Source organism: Electrophorus electricus, chromosome 11, assembly GCF_041902795.1.
Source record: "Electrophorus electricus isolate QZ-2024a chromosome 11, ASM4190279v1, whole genome shotgun sequence".
Classification (NCBI taxonomy): Eukaryota; Metazoa; Chordata; class Actinopteri; order Gymnotiformes; family Gymnotidae; genus Electrophorus; species Electrophorus electricus.
The window spans coordinates 29,331,933-29,350,000 of NC_137507.1; the positions used below are offsets into that span (position 1 = coordinate 29,331,933).

An 18,068-nucleotide genomic window follows, 5' to 3' on the forward strand; every position below is an offset into this window, starting at 1 on the left:
TGTTGTTAAAATAACTTTATTCCAAATTAATATACGCTGTCGTGTTTACGAGAGATCCCATTAAACCATGTAAACATTCTTATAGAAGAATAAAACTACACTCAACATTTATTGTGTTTATAGTACTAGAAATGTACGATATTTTACAGGCACACTGGACCAATTTCCGGAACGAATGATTATAAAGTTGTTGTTTTTTTTTTTTTTTTTTTTTTTTTTTAAATGTCGATGGTTAAAATCTAGTCTAGAAAAATTTATGGTGTCATAACCATATATTTATGACACCACAGCCATAACCTCTGCGGCGGCCCAGCACGCCTACACCAGGATCACTGCTCCGCTTTAAAATATGGATGTTTTGTTTGCAAACAAAGGTTCGTCACATGGAAGGGCTTGCCGAAGAGCACTGTGGGAAATGAAGTTTCTTTGCGGCGTTCCCTGCCGGCGCTGGTAGCTCTGCACCACTACATCACCCAGGGCCGCTTTCAGACAGCTGACGGGTGCAGAGGCGAGTTTAAGGCTGCGGCGTAAACGCTGGCTGTGCAGACTCCTGTGTGCTCTTGTTGGCGTAGTTTGGCTCGGGTTTGTTCTTCTGTCTTCTTTAGCCAAACAAAGCGAGCTAAAGGAGGGTGGCCTGCTCGGCTCAGCTCCTCACCTGTGCTCCTCGTCCCAGGTGTGAGGGCATCCGCTTTCTTTTGTTCGCGTGGAAGAGCTGTGTTGTGTAAGGTAAGTCAGCTCACCTGGTCTCATTCAGAGTGGAAATCTGTGTGCATTTTATTAATTACTCACAGTGATTGGAAATGTGACGTTCTCTCCGAAATGTAACGAGCCCGTGTGTGTGCGCGTGTGTGTGCGCGCGCGCGTGTGCGTGTGTGCGCGCGTGCGTGCGTGCGTGTGTGTGTGTGCGCGCGCGTGTGTGTGTGCGCGTGTGTGTGTGTGTGTGTGTGTAAGGGAAATTTCCGCATGTGGTCGCGGTCATTTAGGACAGTGGTCAGTCTGGGGTCTCGCTTTTTTTGTCTGTTAAGACGGTGAAATATTTGGTGAAAAACACAAAGCGAAGTATTTAAACATGTATGTAAGGCACGAACAGCGAGCTTTCTCTGCTCGATTATTCGTAGTATTCAACACTGTTCGTCTGTGGTGTGATTTATTTAGCAGCTCGTGTTACGTAGTCGTAAACACTGCAGGAGGTCCGAGGTTATGTGGAAGAGTAGCTTTTAAACGTGCTAAGATTTTGCTCCTTGTTTTGTTTGGCTGTTAAAATGCTTTGCATCCACAGTTCACTGAATAATGACAGCACCTAATTTACTGACTGCACCGGCAAAGCTCAGGGCTTTAAACACAAAGGGTATGAGATTAGTGCGTATATTATCAATAATGTAACTATGTTGTCATGCCATAAGTTCTACAGTACATCAGTGATCAGTGTTGCATTCAGTAGTCAGTAGGGCTGTATCTTGTGTTGTGGTCCTGTATAACCTAACGGCAGTCAGAATGTCTAGTCAATAAATATTACAACATGTGTGTTACCAGGACACCTCACCTCTGAAAGTCAAAACTTTTAAAAATTGCATAACACACTTTATCTCTCTCTGTGTGCATATCTCTCGCGCGCTCTCTCTCTCCTCTCTCTCTCCTCTCTCTCTCTCTCTCCTTCTCCCACACTCTCTCTCTCTCCTTCTCCCACACTCTCTCTCTCTTTCTCTCTCTCTCTCCTTCTCTCTTTCTCTCTCTCTCCTTCTCTCTCTCTCTCTCTCTCTCCCTCTCTCTCTCTCTCTCCTTTCTCTCTCCCTCTCTCTCTCTCTCTCTCCTCTCTTTCTCTCCTTCTCTCTCTCTCCTTCTCTCTCTCTCTCTCCCTCTCTCTCTCTCTCTCCTTTCTCTCTCTCCCTCTCTCTCTCTCTCTCTCTCTCTCTCTCTCTCTCTCTCTCTCGCCTCTCTTTTCTCTTTTCTGTCCTTTTTTTGTCTCTGCCGTTATGCCTTTTGGAATCTTGTACAAATGGTGCTCAACTGAGCTGTGAGTTACTGAAAATAGTGAAGTAGTGAAAATAATAGTGAATCTAATCCAAATGCCCTGAATTAAACTCTAATCTAAATACCCTGAGTCTGAACCTGTCTTCACCTTTGTGGCAGTCTGATCACTGTGTGCCACTGATGGCTTTATAACTGTCTTATAGTTATTTAAGTACAGGAGTCTACCACACTAAACTCCAAACACTGTGTTCCAATAAAATATGTATTATATCATGAAATGCATGTTAGCTAGTTGTTGTGTTTGGGAGTGTGGATGAGAGAGGATGTTTTACACTCCTCTGTGGTCTGTGTGCATTCGGGGTCTGATGCTGTGTTTCTGAGAGTTTACTTTGTCTTCTGCGCTGCTCTGACATGCCTCTGTCAGAGTGAAGGTCTTTGCCAGCAGAGTTGGTCTGTTGGAGCAGGCGTGTTGGTGCTGGGAAATACTCAGTCAGGAAATACTCAGTCAGGAAATACTCCCCTCACCCAGGGTCACTTCCAGGCTTATTGAAGTATTAACAGATTTTCCAATTTGGTGCTTTGGACTTCACAGGTAGGAAAAGATGAACGTTTGTGTTTTATCTCTGCAGACGCTGAAAGAGGTTCGTCTGCAGGACTCGCCCTTGACCGTTCACGCGTCCTGCATCCTGCGCAGTCATGGTCCTGATTCTGGGTCGCCGCACGACCCGTGAGGAATCGACTGGCACCGGCAACCCACCTGCCGTCAAGCGCAAGGTGTTCGAGATGCAGCCCAAGAACGGCGGAGATGTGTTGGACATCTCGGCGGCAGCATCGCACGGGGAGACACTGTTGCAGGTGCTGGACGAGTTCCGCGCCAGCCAGACGTTCACGGACGTGGTGGTCAGCGTGCAGGGCCGCGAGTTCCCCTGCCATCGCGCCGTTCTGTCCGCCTGCAGCGTGTACTTCCGCGCCATGTTCTGCAACGACCACCGCGAGAGCCGCGCCACGCTGGTGGAGATCAACGGCATCCAGGCCGGTGCCATGGAAACCTTCCTGCAGTACGTGTACAGCGGCCGGGCCTGCATCACCACGCACAACGTGCAGTACCTGTTCGAGGCGTCCAGCCTGTTCCAGATCGCCACGCTGCGCGATGCGTGCGCCTCCTTCCTGGAGGAGCAGATGGACCCCTGCAACTGCCTCGGCCTGCAGCGCTTCGCTGACACCCACTCGCTCAAGCAGCTGGCCGCCCGTTGCCGGGCCTACGCCCTGCACAACTTCCCCGAGGTGGCCCAGCATGAGGAGTTCCTGGACCTGCAGCAGGAGGAGTTGGAGGAGCACATAGCCAACGACGAGCTGTGCGTGCCCAGGGAGGAGGTGGTGTTCGAGGCCGTCATGCGCTGGGTGTACCACAGCGTGGAGCACCGTCGCGCTCAGCTCAGAGACCTGCTCCGGCACGTCAGGCTCCCATTACTACACCCCAACTACTTCATACAGAAGGTGCATGAACGCCAGACCTCACACAAGGCCTTCTTCAACTTTACTACCTTTTAATTTGTAATAACATCTCTTAGTCATAGTGTCAGGTCTTTCTTACCAAGCATAATGTTGCTGTTTACAGAATCTGACAGCCCTGTTACAAAGCGCAGTGTCTGTGTAGTGTAGTATGTGGTATAGTGTAGTGGGATTGTAGTGTGTATATAGTGTAGTATATAGAGTAGTGTAATGTGGTGTAATATCTAGTGTAGTATATAGAGTAGTGTGATGTGTAGTATCTAGTGTAGTATATAGAGTAGTGTAATGTGGTGTAATATCTAGTGTAGTATATAGAGTAGTGTGATGTGGTGTAGTATCTAGTGTAGTATATAGAGTAGTGTGATGTGGTGTAGTATCTAGTGTAGTATATAGAGTAGTGTGATGTGGTGTAGTATCTAGTGTAGTATATAGAGTAGTGTAATGTGGTGTAATATCTAGTGTAGTATATAGAGTAGTGTGATGTGGTGTAGTATCTAGTGTAGTATAGAGTAGTGTGATGTGGTGTAGTATCTAGTGTAGTATATAGAGTAGTGTAATGTGGTGTAGTATCTAGTGTAGTATATAGAGTAGTGTGATGTGTAGTATCTAGTGTAGTATATAGAGTAGTGTGATGTGGTGTAGTATCTAGTGTAGTATATAGAGTAGTGTGATGTGGTGTAGTATCTAGTGTAGTATATAGAGTAGTGTGATGTGGTGTAGTATCTAGTGTAGTATATAGAGTAGTGTGATGTGTAGTATCTAGTGTAGTATATAGAGTAGTGTGATGTGGTGTAGTATCTAGTGTAGTATATAGAGTAGTGTGATGTGGTGTAGTATGTAGTGTAGTGTGATTTAGTGTAGTGTGTAACAATCCCATTGCCCCTGGGGGGGACTAGGCTTCAAATGCAGCATGATATACCAGTAACAGACCATGGGCCAGACCCTGGATAAGAACATCTGTAATGTTGTAATGTCAAGACACTTCAGCGTCTGTAATGCTCTAACGTCGTAACGCTTCAGCGTCTGTAATGCTCCAACATCGTAATGCCCTAACGTCGTAACGCTTCAGCGTCTGTAATGCTCTAACGTCGTAACGCTTCAGCTTCTGTAATGCTCCAACATCGTAATGCCCTAACGTCATAACGCTTCAGCGTCTGTAATGCTCTAACGTCGTAACGCTTCAGCGTCTGTAATGCTCCAACATCGTAATGCCCTAACGTCGTAACGCTTCAGCGTCTGTAATGCTGTAACGTCGTAACGCTTCAGTGTCTGTAATGCTCCAACATCGTAATGCTCTAACGTCGTAACGCTTCAGCGTCTGTAATGCTCTAACATCGTAACGCTTCAGCGTCTGTAATGCTCTAACGTCGTAACGCTTCAGCGTCTGTAATGCTCTAATGTCATAACGCTTCAGTGTCTGTAATGCTCCAACATCGTAATACTCTAACGTCGTAACGCTTCAGTGTCTGTAATGCTCTAACGTCGTAACGCTTCAGTGTCTGTAATGCTCTAACTTCGTAACGCTTCAGCGTCTGTAATGCTCTAACGTCGTAATGCCCTAACGTCGTAATGCTGTAATGTCTGCCTCGCAGGTAGAGGGTGACCAGCTGATCCAGAATGCTCCGGAATGTTACCAGCTCCTGCACGAGGCCCGCCGCTACCATGTGCTCGGCAACGAGATGATGTCACCACGGACCAGGCCTCGCAGGTGCTGATTGGTCCTCATATTTTAAAACGCATATTTAAAAAGAAGTGTCTTCTACACATTCGCGTGCATGTGTGCACATTTGTGTGTCCGTTCGTGCATTCATGCGTTTATGTGTGTGCTTGTGTGTAAAATGCTTCCTCTTCCTACACACATGACTCATCCTCCAGTAATCCCGGAGCTTGTGTTCTTGGTGGCTCTTATCTTTGGCAGTGATTTGGGGTTAGTGGTAGGACTGTGTTAGCAGACACTCTGGGTTGATCACTATCAGGCCAATTAGATCTGCAGTGTGTGTCCATGGCTAGAGGGCTCGTTATCTGTCGGTTGTGCGTGCGTGCATGCGTGTGAGTCTGTCACTAGTGTTTACACCTCTCTGGATGCTGAGATCCCGACTGCAGAGCAGGTAGACGGTGCTCAGCTGATCCAGAATGCACCTCCACCCTCTGCTTAATAAAACCCAGACCATGAGGGTAAGGCCGTGACGGTTGAGGTCTCCACCTATAATGTTAGTGATGTTCATCTCCTCCAGAGCTTTGAACCGCCTTCTGCTGTTAGATCCAGCCGTAATATTAGAGAACTAACACACATCTAGTTCCCTAAAGCCCAACGAACACCTTGGTGGCTATGCTGTAGCTGTGTGTCACTGGTGGGATGTTTCTAGAATGTTCTGCCATATTCACAATGTCTTGTTTGTTATCTGTGTTGTGTTTTTTTTTTTTTTTTTAATATATATATGCACCCCACATATCGCACCCGTGCCTCATCCACTTGAATTCACTAAACCTGTAAAACCAAACCCTGTCAGTCTCCAGCCTCAGAGCTATAGTTGTCAGATGGCCTGTCCTGAGTAAATATTCCTCTCTGTTCCGCACCGTCCTGCAGGTCCACGGGCTTCTCCGAGGTGATCGTGGTGGTTGGAGGTTGTGAGCGTGTCGGGACGTTCAGCCTGCCATACACGGAGTGTTACGACCCGTTCACGGGCGAGTGGAGGTCCCTGGCCAAACACCCTGAGTTCACCAAGTCAGAGTACGCTGTGTGTGCACTGCGAAACGACCTCCTCGTCTCGGGTAAGCTCTGCCCCGATGTCCCGTCCCCTCAGCCAGAGTTTCTGGTGCACTGTTTCTCTGAGGCATTCTGGAGGGGTAGTGTAATATTAGCTGGCTTTGCTGGTTTGGGGGGGTTGGTGGTCACAATTTTTTTTTTTAATTCAGCACAAATCTAATCAAAGAGCAGACGTTTCTACTGATTAGGGGGACATTTGACTCAGATATGGTGTCAAAGGTCACAAGAAAACCCATGTGTAGCCTGTCGGTGTCACAACATTAACAACCAACAAGCCAAAGTTAACGCTGTGTGGTGGGTTGGGTGACGTCTGGCACTAAACGACTCGCGCAGCCGGCAGTTACACAGTGTGAGCTTACCAGGGTGTCATAACACCGCCAAACTGTCTGAGGTGTTTGACATCTTGCTCAGGGGGAAACGACCAAATCTTGGATAATGTAACACACTGGTGACACACAATGCTGACTATTCGCAGTACAAACCTGAAACACACACACCACACACACCCCTGCTGCAGCCCTGTGTTATCTCAGATGTTTTACTACAAAATGCTTTTTATACTCTCTTCGGAGCACCAGTATATATGTAAGGGAATGTTTATTACACTTCCTGGTCAGAAGCGTGCCACGTCTGGATTAGGAGTAGGCCGGTCGCTGCCTGTAGAGACAGGCGTTCCCTCTCTGGCTAAATAAAGTGAATAATTAAGTCCCTGGACTTCCATGAAGCTGCCTGTTCAGATCCCAACCCCATACAGGGCCACAGGGCCCGGTGGCGCTTTCTGAGAAGCTTGCACTGTCACGCAGTGTTTATGCCAAGAGTTTTCAGGCACAGAAGGACCCAGTTCATGGAAAAAAGGAAACCACATGTGAGATCAACAGCCTGCTTGCTGCCCAGGGGGGCTCCTGTCCAGGCTTCCAATTGGCTGAGAGTCAGGCGGAGGTTTACTCTGATTGGCTGTAGTAGGGGCACAGTATTCTCCATGACCTATATCACTCAGATTTCACGTATATTGTTATGTGTAAGTTATGTGTGTTTTATAACATTTTCTACCCAGGGTCTGAGTAGAAGTAAACCCTCTTGTTAGATGTGGGATTTGTATGGATGTTATATGTTCATGAACCCTAATCAGGGTCAGATAAAGGTTACAAGATCAGAACTGAATAGTTAAGGTCTGACTCACTGGTGTGTGTTTAGAACATCGTGCGATGCTGTGTGTGTGTGTGTGTGTGTGTGTATGTGTATGTGTATGTGTGTGTGTGTGTGTGTGTGTGTGTGTGTGTGTGTGTGTGTAAGGGAAGTGTAGTGTGGTGAGTATAGAGTTGTGATCTGTTGCTACTGACTGATTCACTCTGCTAGCCTCATTGGCCACAGTGTGTATACACAGTAACTCTAACGGTTACGTACGCCGTCACAGTTCCACGGCCCATCATTCCTCACTGTGCTAAATTGTCTTATCATAGGAGCCTTACCCCTCGGACATGCTGACGGACATGCCAGTGATGGATGTGTTACCTGTGTGGTAATCCTGTTCTTAGGCCTGTCCTAACAATGTGTGTCGTATGGGAGTGTTCAACTGGCTCTGTGACAGTACCGCATCTCAGCCACGCTGGGTCGGACACTGTGTGACGCTCCTGGAGTGACGGCAGTCTGCTTGCATCTGCTCTAGATTAGAGGACAAAGCGATTGTGTTCTCTCCAGTTAGAGTGACGTCATGGCACTTCGCCTCTCAGTGAAGTCCCCACACAGCTGCGTCTAATCAGGCTTGGTTACACTCCAGCCTCAATCTCTCCGATTGGGATGTTTTGCAAAAATTTTTCCACATTTGCTTTCCTTACCCTTGTATCCTTTCGCTCTTTTCTTGTGTCCGTGAGCGGAGCAGTCCGGATGTGTTTGTGTGGGAGTCTTCCACATGTAGTCCTGATGAGACCTGTGTGGGTGAACGGCACATGACTGGATAAGCACAGAGACTACAGCTGCTGAGGCGGTGCGTGTGCGCGTGTGCGTGTGTTCTTGCTGTAGGGTAAATCATAGAGCCAGAGGAGGAAAAGAGTGTGTGTGTGTGTGTGTGTGTGTGTGTGTGTGTGTGTGTGTGTGTGTGTGTGTGTGTGTATCAGAGGGGAAGAGATGAGATGTGTCAGGGCTTGTTTTGACTCATGCTTGGAGTTACACCCCCCTCCCACATGTTCTTGAGTGCACACACACACACACAAACACACACACACAAGTAAATGCATGATTCCTGTGGTTAACGTGTCCACATGAAGGACAGCTAATATTAAGCCTGATTCCAGTTATCTGTTTGTGGGGTTTTGTCTCTAGTTATTGAGAATTCTTAGTTTATTGTCCCAGCGTAAAGAGCCACTTCATTGATGATTGATCAAGTTCATTAACATGACACTGGGCATACAGCTTCCAGTACCCACCCTGGGGCAGCGCTCTGCTTCCATGTGTCCGGCAGAGGAATGCATCACTTTGAAGGTACTTCTAGTGAATCGACAGCGTTCCCTAGAATGATCTCAGCTGATTTTTATCTTCCAGTCTAACCAAACAGGGCTCAGAATAGGAATGGTGTTCAAATATTTTAAAGATTTAAATATTTTAAATTTCTGTTATTTCCAGTTCAGAGGTGTGAAAAATATGCAGAAGTGCATAATGTGCAGATGTATGTAGTTCAGAAGAACTGGTGAGCTGTGCTTTGATTGAGAAGCCATCAACCCAGTTATCAACAGGTCATTCCAGACACTTTAAAATAATATGAATAATATGATATCCGTGCAAACAAGTGTTAATGTTTACATTGATTATTAACTTTCTAAAAGACCTCTGACCTGACCTCACTCTCCGGTTCGTTTGTTTGTTTGTTTGTTTGTTTTACAGGTGGGCGTATCAACAGTAGCTACGTCTGGATGTACAACTCTCAGCTGAACCTGTGGATCCGGGTGGCTTCACTAAGTAAAGGCCGCTGGAGACACAAGATGTGTGTCCTGCTTGGAAAGGTAAGCGGAGCGGCAGCTCAACATCTCGGATTTCCCGAAATTCCAGTGCATAGTCGGATGTCATGACTTCGCCCTTCCTGACTTCGCCACAACGTGGAGATTCTCTACCCTGTGGGGTAGTTGTAGCTCGGATGCAGACAAACCAGCTCCCGTTCGTCTCCAGGAGCAGAACTGCTCACCCTTACAGACAGAAAACGGGACGTATCCGGAGACTTAGACTGGCTGTTAGGTTCTCATACTAGTCTACTCAGTAGTGGTGTCCTTTATTCATAATAAAAGTATTTGATGATATCATATTAATTAACAGCATTAATAAACAGCGTTTTCTGGGCCAGGGCTAAACGGAATGGAAGGGAAACGTTTTCACATTAAGTGTTTAAGATTCTAAGCGAGCCTGATGCGGGAGTCCAGTGGCATCTTGTTGTAGAAATCCTGGTGGTTTTTTTTTTAAAGCTCTTTGGGATGCGTGATGAGATCATCGAACCCCCACTGCACTCTTGCATGGAGGGAATTATTTTACTCATGTGTTCGGAATTATTGTTAGCGTGCTTTCTTAAACAGTCCTGTTTCCACAGAGCTGGAACGAATGGATCAGTGAAACTCCAAACCCAATAAGAGTGTGGACTCTCTACTTCTCCAGGCTGCTCTTCTGGGGGTTTTCCTGACATTTTCCTAATTTATCATCAAAACTGTCTTGGTGCTGTGCAGCTCATTTCAGAAACACGTTTTGTTTGCGTATGTCCAAAGTTCATTGGTTGTTTCCTAAATAGAACTTTCTGTATGCATTTGCACCATAGAATATTATAGATTAGATTAATTATGCACACATATTGAGAGAGATGTAAGAATGAATGTCACTGTTCTGGTGTAGTATCATAAAAAAATGGTTTAGGACTTAAATCCTTCAGTCTCTGGACCTTTGTGTGTGGGTGCGCATATTTTGCTCCAGTTCTTAGAAACACTGTTCTGTTTGGACCACTCTCTGCTTGCCTCTTGTCTCTGGTACCAACGCTCACTGACCACCCTGTGTCCCCCACCTGTGCTCCAGTATTTACTGGCCACTGCATTAAAAGGCCAGTTATGGTAAATGGAAGTGACGAGTGACTGACCAATAGGATTGTACTGCTGGGTATCTCCCCCCCGCCCCCAACCTCTGGAGAACATCACAAAAAATAGACAAATAGAGTTTGAAGTCAGACACCTGGACATGCTTCCTGAAAACCAGATGGGTGGAGTTTTAATTAGAGACTCTGCAGCTTCCGTCACCGTCGTTGTGGCGGCAGGACCTGACGAGCCAGTATTTGACAGCTGTGTCTCACACACTGATGCTTTTCTTTGCTTTTCCATTATTGTGAGAGAGTGTGTGTGTGATGTATTCACATTCACGTGTATTTTGCAGGTCCAACGTTAGGAACGCTGTTTTGAGTTAGTAGAGTGAGGGCATCAACATACATGTATGCTTATGTGTGTTTAGCAGAGCTATGCCTCGGACAGTAATTGTTGTGTGTGTGTGCGTGCGTGTGTGTGTGCGTGCGTGTGTGCGTGCGTGTGTGCGTGCGTGTGTGCGTGCGTGCGTGTGTGTGCGTGCGTGCGTGTGTGTGTGCGTGCGCAGGCGTACGCAGTAGGTGGATACGACGGCCAGTCTTGCCTCAGTAGTGTGGAGGTGTATGACTCCTTCTCCAACCGCTGGGCGGAGGTGGCCCCCCTGACGGTGGCGGTGAGCTCCCCGGCTGTGGCGGGTTGTACAGGGAGACTCCTCGTTATGGGAGGAGAACCAGACGAACACAGCTGCTCCGATAAGGTGAGAGGCAGGCAGTGTGTGTGTGTGTGTGTGTGTGTGTGTGTGTGTGTGTGTGTGTGTGTGTGTGTGTGTGTGTGTGTGTGTGTGTGTGTGTGTGTGTGTGTGTGTGTGTGTAAGCATGTTCATTATTTACAATGCTGTTATATATTTGTCACACACACACACACACACACAGTCACTGGTTAATGGGGTGGATCTCCCATCTGCTCATCCACACAATCTCTGTTGCGCTGATCTGAGCATGTGGGCGGTGGCGATACAGAGCAGACGCTGGTGGTAATCTCTGCTCTGTAACCAGAGCTGTACTCACACTCAAGCCTTGCAGCTGTTAATGCAAACAGGCATATGAGGAGTGTGTGTGTATCACCTGGATAGTAGGGGGAGCGAAAGTAGGGGGAGCTCATTTGCAATGCGCCTGTTTTGTCTCTGAGGTATCAGATAACAATTCTACACAGGGAGTTGTCTCAGGACGTACTAAGCCCCTCCCCCTCTGATACTTCTCTCATCTTATCTCTGTATTCTTTAATTCTTTACAGACACAGACGGAGAGATAGACAGAGAGAGACACACACACACAGAGACACACAGACAGACAGAGAGAGAGAGAGAGAGAGAGAGACAGACAGACAGAGAGACAGAGAGAGAGAGACACAGACAGACAGAGAGAGAGAGAGACACACACAGACAGAGAGACAGACACACAGACAGAGACAGAGAGACAGAGAGCGAGAGAGACACACAGACAGACAGAGAGAGAGAGACAGACAGAGAGACTGAAGGACTGTGATAGCACCTGGAATAAAGCATTTTCTACTGTTTATTCATTCATTTTGCTGACTGAGCACAGCCCAGTTTTCCAGAGCATTCTACTTCCTTTTATCTGTACTATCTTAACAGTGTAAGGAATGTTAAACACAACGTCTGTCAGGAACTTTGTTTGATTATTCTTAACACATAAGATATTCTCCTATTATATGTAGCATAAATACCTATTATAATAACATATGATATTACAAGATTTTACTAACATAAAACAACCTCAGCTTATAACAACATACATATATTCTTAGATTGTTGTGTGTGGGTGTGTGTACAACTCTCAGGTTCAGTGTTATGATCCAGAGATGAACAGCTGGTTGCTACGGGCAAACCTCCCTGTTGCTAAACGCAATATCACAGCTGTGTCCCTGAACAACTTGGTGTACGTCTGTGGAGGCCTGACCAAGTGCATCTACTGCTATGACCCAGCTAAGGACTTCTGGATGGCTGTGGTCAACACCTTCAGCAGACAGGTAGACACGGCAGCTCAGACGTGGGGGGGGGGCTGGATGTATTTCTTAGGCATTTGTCTTTCATTTTATGATTTTGAAGATGTTGAAATTAGAAATAGACAGATGTTGAGACTAGATGTGTTTTGACATCCCTGCGTGTGTGTGCATGTGTAGGAGTGCTGTGGTATGTCCGTGTGTAACGGGAAGATCTTTGTCCTGGGAGGACGGGGAGAGAATGGTGAGTCCACTGACAGCATCCTGTGTTATGACCCCTCGTCCAGCATCATCACCAGCGTGGCTGCGATGCCCCGCCCCATATCACACCACGGCTGCATCACCATACACCGCTACACTGAGAAACTACACCGCACCTGAGACCGCGGCCACACACACACACTCACTCACTCTGAATGGAAAAAGCCCAAAATTGGGGAAGGAAAAAAAACCACCCAAACATTGCAAAAAGATTTTTACGCTGCAAAGAGGAGGCAAAGTCAGAATATTTCTAAAGCCAAAATGCAAGAGAGTGAGAGAGTGACAGAAGAGATTTCCGGTTAGCCACTGATGTACCGTGCCGAGTTACATCTCCTTAATCACGGTAGCTACGCCATCTAAGGTTTGTCCACATAGACATAGTGGATGGAAATACAACTTCATTCCCATTTCTTTCCTGCTAAAATTTTGTAAATGTGCATGAGTGGAAACTCAACATCCCCCCTCTACCCGTCAGTACCTCACTGTGTGGTGATGTAAACCACTGCTAGATTACTCTGATCATCTGCCACTCAGGACAGCATCAAGCTCTCGTCAGCCTCTACAACCTTTAAGTGCCTTTAAGCATTTAGGAGACTGAGAATCTCTCCTGTTCCTGCTCTCCTGTTTAAATTTTTTTTTTAATTTGTTACTAAATAATTTGATTCTCAACTTTTTAAAAAACACCTTGTTTAAATTGTATTATTGTTTATCATGTAGTTTGTACTTTCTCATAATCATAAATTGTATTTCTTTTTTAGAAACAAATGCAGCTTTGTTATTCTTTTAAATTATATTTGTATATGGTTGTTTACTTTATTTTTACATTTATTCTCGTTCCCCTTAATGACTTTTTCAGTACAGAAAAGTCTGTGGAAATAGATAAACTAACATTAGAACCTTTGGCGTTCCTCTTGGTGTCCAAACATGTGAGCAGATTTGAACCCCATATCTCTTCGTTCTTTCCCATTGTGCTGTTTTTTTCACGAACCTATAAAAATCTATTTGTCTTAGCAAAACTGACGAAGTTGATAGTGTGTACAGTCCATGGTTTGGACACAGTGCAAACATTTAGACCAATGCACAGTGAACCCTGGAGTGACGGACAGTTCCAGAACTGGTCAGCAGCGAATCAGGAGAGTGCGCGTTTCTCTCCAGCAGTGTCTGACTTGTATTTATCGGTCTGTGTGTGTAGTATCGGAAACCGTTGTGCCTTTCTGATTTTAATTTTTTTTTTCTTGATTTTAGAGGACCAGTCATGCACTCAATGTTATAATGAATATCATCACTAGTGCAGCGATATGCCAGTGTAAATGTATAGATTTCTCACGTGTTTATTGGATGTTAGTTGTGCGTTTGGGTCTCGTCTGTCTCGTGCAGACTTGGGTTGTATACAACACTACAGATGCTTGCCATGTGTAGGTCATTCCTGTTCCTCCTGTGTCACACTAACTGGGTGTCTGCTTATAATGACAGAGAAGAATTTCTGATTGACATTCCCTCATGATGACAGTCACCTGAAGATATTTTTCCAGTACAAGATTTAGAGCCAGATTACATGAACACAAAAAAATGCCAAGAATGTGTTTTATCTGAAATGTGTTTTGTGGCTTTAAAATATTTGTTGAATCATATGGCTGCAAAAAAACAAAAGAAAACAGGAAATAAATCTTTGTAGCGTGGCAAGATGTCACTGAAACTGAAGAATGGTTGTATATATCTGAACTGAACATATTAAGACAGGAATGTTGGCACAGTTTTGAAGAGCAATTTTCCCTGGAAGACCATTGTCTCTACTGTGTGTGGGTGTGGGGGTGTGTGTGGGTGTGTGGTTTATAAATTATTTCTCTGTCCTACAAGACCTTTTTATTGCGCTTTTCTCATGGGTTGCCATTACCCCCAAAAATGTGTTTCTTCGGAGGTGTAAAGGTCCTGTTGCATGTCTGGATGTCTATAATAATGCAGTAAAATTGTCTGTAACACTGTGTGTAAATGCTTATAAATATTTGCATTGTCATAAGAAAATCCAGTTTCTGTTTACAATATTACAATATCTTGCTATCTGACCTCCACAAACCCCTGTAAATGATTAATGCAGGTACAATTACTGTCTTATTCTACAAAAGAAAAACAATACTGTAGAGTATATTATAATATAGAGTATTATTCCAAGTTTCATTTTTTAAATGCCCAAATTAAGTATGTCTAAATAAAGGACATTTTAGCATTTTAATGTAGTTTTAATGTAAAGGTTTTACAAAACCAAAAAATAAAATAACTGATTACACAAAAAGGGGAAATGGCTGATGTGGTTTTTTTGCAAGTGCTCAATTGATTATGGGTTCAAAGTCACGGGAGAGTGATTGTTTCTGGGAGCAATACCTCAAGTCCCAAACCTTTCCACCTGAAAGCTCTTTACTGACGTTTCGGTAACTTTGTTGTTTAACAACATCTATGGTTTTGTTTATGCCTGTGCCCACAATCCATTGAGATTTACAGGGTGATTCACTCTCCGAGGGTTTGACAATCAGTCTGACATTTGAGAAATGAATGGCAAAGCTGATGACCTTATTACGGAGGCACGAACGAGGGTTCCTTCTGGGTTCCTACCGCAGCCTTGCTTCCACGTCTTGTCTTCTGAACTCGTCTCTGAGGATCCTTTGTCCAGGCTACGTCTCGGGGCTCTGGTGTGACACACCCTCCTTCAATCAAGCTAGTGCTCAGTATTTGATCTTCTTCTGCCATGATTAGTGCCTCTGTGCTATCCTTTAGTCCTACCTTCACCAGACATTGGTAGGATCATCTTCTGTCAGCCACCCCTGACGTAACCCTAACCTCATCCTTGGGGGACATTGCTTGGATATATTCGTGGTTGTTTCATGTCTCACTGTGGACAGAAGATCTTACACTTTGCAGACCTTCTCTGGTCCTCTTCCGAGCTTTGATCTTATTTCTCCCATTGCTCGGTTTCCTAAGGACCTGCATAATCTGTGGATGTATCGGGATGGTACCGTCTTTCTGCTTCCTGTCTCGTGGTTCCTGTGTGATCGAACAGGATCTACAGCATGGACATGGGAATGTCTTTGAGGCTGGGAAAGTCTGCTTGGCTGATGGTAAAGAGAAGAAATTTGATCGGGACAGATGGAACTGAACAACCACAAAACCCAGAGGACAACGACAAAGAGCTTAGTTTTCCCAGGATGGGACATCCGAGCACCTCCACAGGTAAGGAAGGTCCTCAAGGCATGGCTGAACTTGAACAAGATCAGAGCCATGGACACATGTAGCCTGCCAGTCATCAGGTACCCAGCAGGAACGAGATAATGGCCAAGAGACAACCTGGAGGCTGCTGACATGAAGACCAGAACTCTCCTCATATCATGTTAACATTTACTATCTGCAGTCCCTGTACATTCAAATTAAAAATGCATTAAAATAAAACTTTTTTTTTTGTTGTATTTTTTCATGACCGCCATGGTTGTCCCTGTGTGTTCAATTAAAATGATGGACGTTCAAGGATGTTGAAAGTACACCCTGAGTGCATGCGTGTGCTTGCCAATGGCAGTTGAGAAGCACCTCGGGAATGGCAAAGCATCCTGTCATTTACATACAGCAGGTGCTGTTTACAATAAAAAAAAAAGTGATTATATTTGCATGTAACTGTAAGAACTGCCTGTCTGTGTGTGTGTGGCGCCAGAGTATTAACGGTTCCTGATATCCTGTCGCATCTCTGTGTTCCTTCCTGGCAACTTTCCCATGAGGGCACTTCTGTCACTAGCAGTCATCTTTGTTTCAGAAATGCGGACACAGGTGATGTTTCTGATATACTGTAAAACGCAGATGATGTGGCCTTTTAGGCTAAAGTTATCTCAACTGGTTTATCATGTTCCATACACTCAAATAACATCAGTATGTATTTAATTCTTATAAAATACGCTTTAAAAAAGGTTCGCCTTGTCATCTATATCTTTTGTTAGGTTTCTCTTTACATCATCGTGTGCAGTGAGAATGAACAGGTTAATAATTAAAACGTGTCTTTCTTATGTGATCATCTGGATGACTGACGCGGCATGGTTTGAGTACAGCGCTGCGCTGCCACGCTGGCAACGTCCCGGAGGTGCAGGGCCTAGTTCTGCCAGTGCGCTTTAGCCCCACCTGCTGGCCACGTCCCGGGGGTGCAGGGCCTAGTTCTGCGAGTGCGCTTTAGCCCCACCTGCTGGCCACGTCCCGGAGGTGCAGGGCCTAGTTTTGCGAGTGCGCTTTAGCCCCACCTGCTGGCCACGTCCCGGGGGTGCAGGGCCTAGTTCTGCGAGTGCGCTTTAGCCCCACCTGCTGGCCACGTCCCGGGGGTGCAGGGCCTAGTTCTGCGAGTGCGCTTTAGCCCCACCTGCTGGCCACGTCCCGGGGGTGCAGGGCCTAGTTCTGCGAGTGCGTGTCTGCATGTCTGCTGTTAGCTTGGGCTGCAACGCCCGTCACTGCACACCTCACTACTGCTAAACAGCACACGTTTTACCGCGAGGCCACAGTCTAGAGACGCGCGCTGTCTGGAGAAATGACAGACGCTTTACGACTCTGTGCCCTGTGAGCCGCACAGTAACTTTCTACGCGTTTGTTTGCGTTTCCGCGTGGTGCGGCAGGTATGTTCAGCGGTTTGTCGTTGTTCGCAGTGCTCGAGCTCTCAGTGCAATTTTGCATTACAAACAGACCAAAAATACACAAAACGGCGCATAAAATCTGCATTCTGTCGTTGCGCGGCGGATAGTTTGGCTTTTCTTGCACACTGGAGTCTTGCTATTTTAGTTGAAAGCTAACCAGTTGCTAAGCTAGGCCTCGCGCTTCACCGAGCTTTCCTGCCCACCTCGTGCACGTTATGTATGCTCACGTGCTGTGTTGGACACCCGAGGCTAACCGCTTTGCTAGCCCGTTTATTAAACGTGAAGTAAACGTCCAGTTTGGCCTAATGTCAAATAAGAGATATTAGAAGAAAAGTACTGAACGATCACGTCTGGTTGCGTTTATTGCGCGATTTGCTTGTTTTCACGTAGTTCGCGTGCAGTTTTCCTGGTAAAGTAAGTTGTTCCCTTAGCGAACCTTAGTAAGCAGATATGCACGCTCGTAACCGCTCATAACTGCTCATATGCACGCTCGATTTGCGGGGTCGCTGTAATAACTACAGATTTCCTCACAAACTCATTCAAGCGCTTTTTCAGCACAATCACTCAATCAATAAGTCGCGCGTTAGTTTATTCGCATCCACACACGTATAGAAAGTGCCAGGATGAACTGACATGGCAACTGATTTTTTTGGCTTTGCACCTGCTAAGTTGAGCCCTTGTAGGTTGACCGATATGTCGGGGGTGAAACGGAAGATCGAGGATAAAGACCCGGACTACGAGGACATCGCGCAGGTGCAGGGGAACAAAAGGAGCCGAAGAAGCGAGCAGAGCGGTGCGTGCGAATATCGCTCTTATGTCTCCCTGCTTTCTTTATCGGACATG

At 45.9% G+C, this 18,068-nt stretch overlaps 2 protein-coding genes across 2 annotated transcripts in view; both read left to right on the forward strand.

Moving 5' to 3' along the window:
- The first annotated feature begins 439 nt into the window (after positions 1–439).
- On the forward strand, positions 440–14,870 carry klhl24a (kelch-like family member 24a). Its single transcript, XM_027032933.3, has 8 exons — positions 440–726; positions 2,601–3,468; positions 5,076–5,191; positions 6,071–6,255; positions 9,128–9,246; positions 10,859–11,047; positions 12,151–12,339; positions 12,493–14,870. The coding sequence occupies exons 2-8, from the start codon at positions 2,668–2,670 to the stop codon at positions 12,691–12,693; spliced, it is 1,800 nt and encodes a 599-aa protein (XP_026888734.2). The 5' UTR covers positions 440–726; positions 2,601–2,667; the 3' UTR covers positions 12,694–14,870.
- A 2,090-nt stretch (positions 14,871–16,960) lies between these two features.
- Positions 16,961–18,068, forward strand: part of yeats2 (YEATS domain containing 2) — a 27,423-nt gene continuing 26,315 nt past the window's right edge. Inside the window, exon 1 of the mRNA XM_035528504.2 lies at positions 16,961–18,018. Coding sequence (XP_035384397.1) covers positions 17,859–18,018 — 160 coding nt within the window. The 5' untranslated portion in view covers positions 16,961–17,858. The remainder of the gene's footprint in view (positions 18,019–18,068) is intronic.

Excerpts from the sequence above, each read along its gene's own strand:
- klhl24a (XM_027032933.3), top strand. The coding sequence starts at position 2,668 with ATGGTCCTGATTCTGGGTCGCCGCACGACCCGTGAGGAATCGACTGGC. Across the intron at positions 5,192-6,070 it reads CCACGGACCAGGCCTCGCAG|GTCCACGGGCTTCTCCGAGG; the intron begins GTGCTGATTGGT and ends ACCGTCCTGCAG. Across the intron at positions 12,340-12,492 it reads TCAACACCTTCAGCAGACAG|GAGTGCTGTGGTATGTCCGT; the intron begins GTAGACACGGCA and ends GTGCATGTGTAG.